Source organism: Myotis brandtii, unplaced genomic scaffold (assembly GCF_000412655.1).
Source record: "Myotis brandtii unplaced genomic scaffold, ASM41265v1 scaffold1373, whole genome shotgun sequence".
Lineage (NCBI taxonomy): Eukaryota > Metazoa > Chordata > Mammalia > Chiroptera > Vespertilionidae > Myotis > Myotis brandtii.
The window spans coordinates 168,178-169,394 of record NW_005354889.1 but is presented as its reverse complement, the minus strand read 5'-3'; the positions used below and the strand labels follow the sequence as shown (position 1 = coordinate 169,394).

At 59.2% G+C, this 1,217-nt stretch overlaps 1 protein-coding gene across 4 annotated transcripts in view; it reads left to right on the top strand.

The window, feature by feature from the left end:
• The first annotated feature begins 4 nt into the window (after positions 1-4).
• ACTN4 (actinin, alpha 4) overlaps positions 5-1,217 on the top strand; it is a 79,399-nt gene continuing 78,186 nt past the window's right edge. For 3 of the 4 annotated variants that reach the window (XM_014535081.1, XM_005860616.2, XM_005860615.2), the window contains exon 1: positions 7-166. In XM_014535081.1, coding sequence (XP_014390567.1) covers positions 86-166 — 81 coding nt within the window. In that variant the 5' untranslated portion in view covers positions 7-85. Of the gene's footprint in view, positions 167-1,217 lie in introns of all 4 variants that reach the window. The other variant, XM_005860614.2, reaches the window with a different exon arrangement.

Here is a 1,217-nt window from a genome sequence, read left to right as displayed (position 1 = left end):
CGGAATGGTGGACTACCACGCGGCGAACCAGTCGTACCAGTACGGCCCCAGCAGCGGGGGCAACGGCGCAGGCGGCGGGGGCAGCATGGGCGACTACATGGCCCAGGAAGACGACTGGGACCGGGACCTGCTGTTGGACCCGGCCTGGGAGAAGCAGCAGCGCAAGGTGCGCGGCCTGCGGGCCGGACCGGCTGGAGAGGGGCTTCTCAGGGAGGCTGCGGGCCGAGAAGGGGGTTGGAGGTCCTGGAAGGGGACTGGAGGGTATGTGATGGGAATTGGGGGTCCTGAGAAGGAGTTGGCGGGTCTGGGGTGGGTTTGGAGTCCTGGAAAAGAATTGCAGAACTTGAGCCAGAATTGGGACTGAAAAAATAATTGGCGGCCCAGTTGGGAATGTGGAAGTCTAAGGAAAAGGACGCAGGGAGCCCGATGCAGGAATTGAAAGGTGGGGCGGGGAATTGGGGAGACCGAGGAGGTGATTGGAGAATCTCAGATGGAATTGGGGTCTGAGCCGACATTGAAGGTTGGGTGCTAAGAGAGGAACGGGAGTGGAATTTGTGGCCAGGACAGGACTGGGGTTGGAGTGTGAAGAGGAGCTGGAGGCTGGAGGGTTGTTGCATAAAGAAAGGTTCGAGAGGCTGGAACTGTGGGAGCAGCGGGGGGAGCGCGGAGGGGACGGGGTTCCGGAGGCTGTAAGGGAGTGGGATTTGGGGAGGGATGTGGAGTCCGGAGCAGCGGGAGGACGAAGATCGGCAAGTGGAAAGGAGAGGGCCAGGAAGTGGGTGTGGAGACGTGGGCTTGGATGTGGGGCTGGGCAGGGACCTGTGAACAAAAGTTCTTGAATGGCTGAGGTTTATCGGGGTGCCCCCTTTTGAAGGGAAAAGGGGGAGATCGTAGGAATAGGAGTGGGTGAGGGATGGAGAGCCTGCAGGGGGTAGAGAGTATTTGGAATTGTTTTGAGGAGGATTGTCTGAAGAACTGATGGAAGGTGGAAAGTGCGGCGAGGTTGGAGGAGCCTGCGGGTCTGGGAGAGGTGAGAGCAGGAGAAAGGAGCTGGAGTGGAAGGCAGGCGGGCAGGGAGCCTGGTTAGGAAAAGGAAAGTCTGGCTAGGAGGGCGCATGTGCTGGAGAGACCGGGAAAGGCGTCTGAAGTGCAGTCTGGGCTGTAAGTGTGTCTGCTGTGAAGGTTGAAAAGTAGGAAGAGGTGTGTGTGTATGTGTG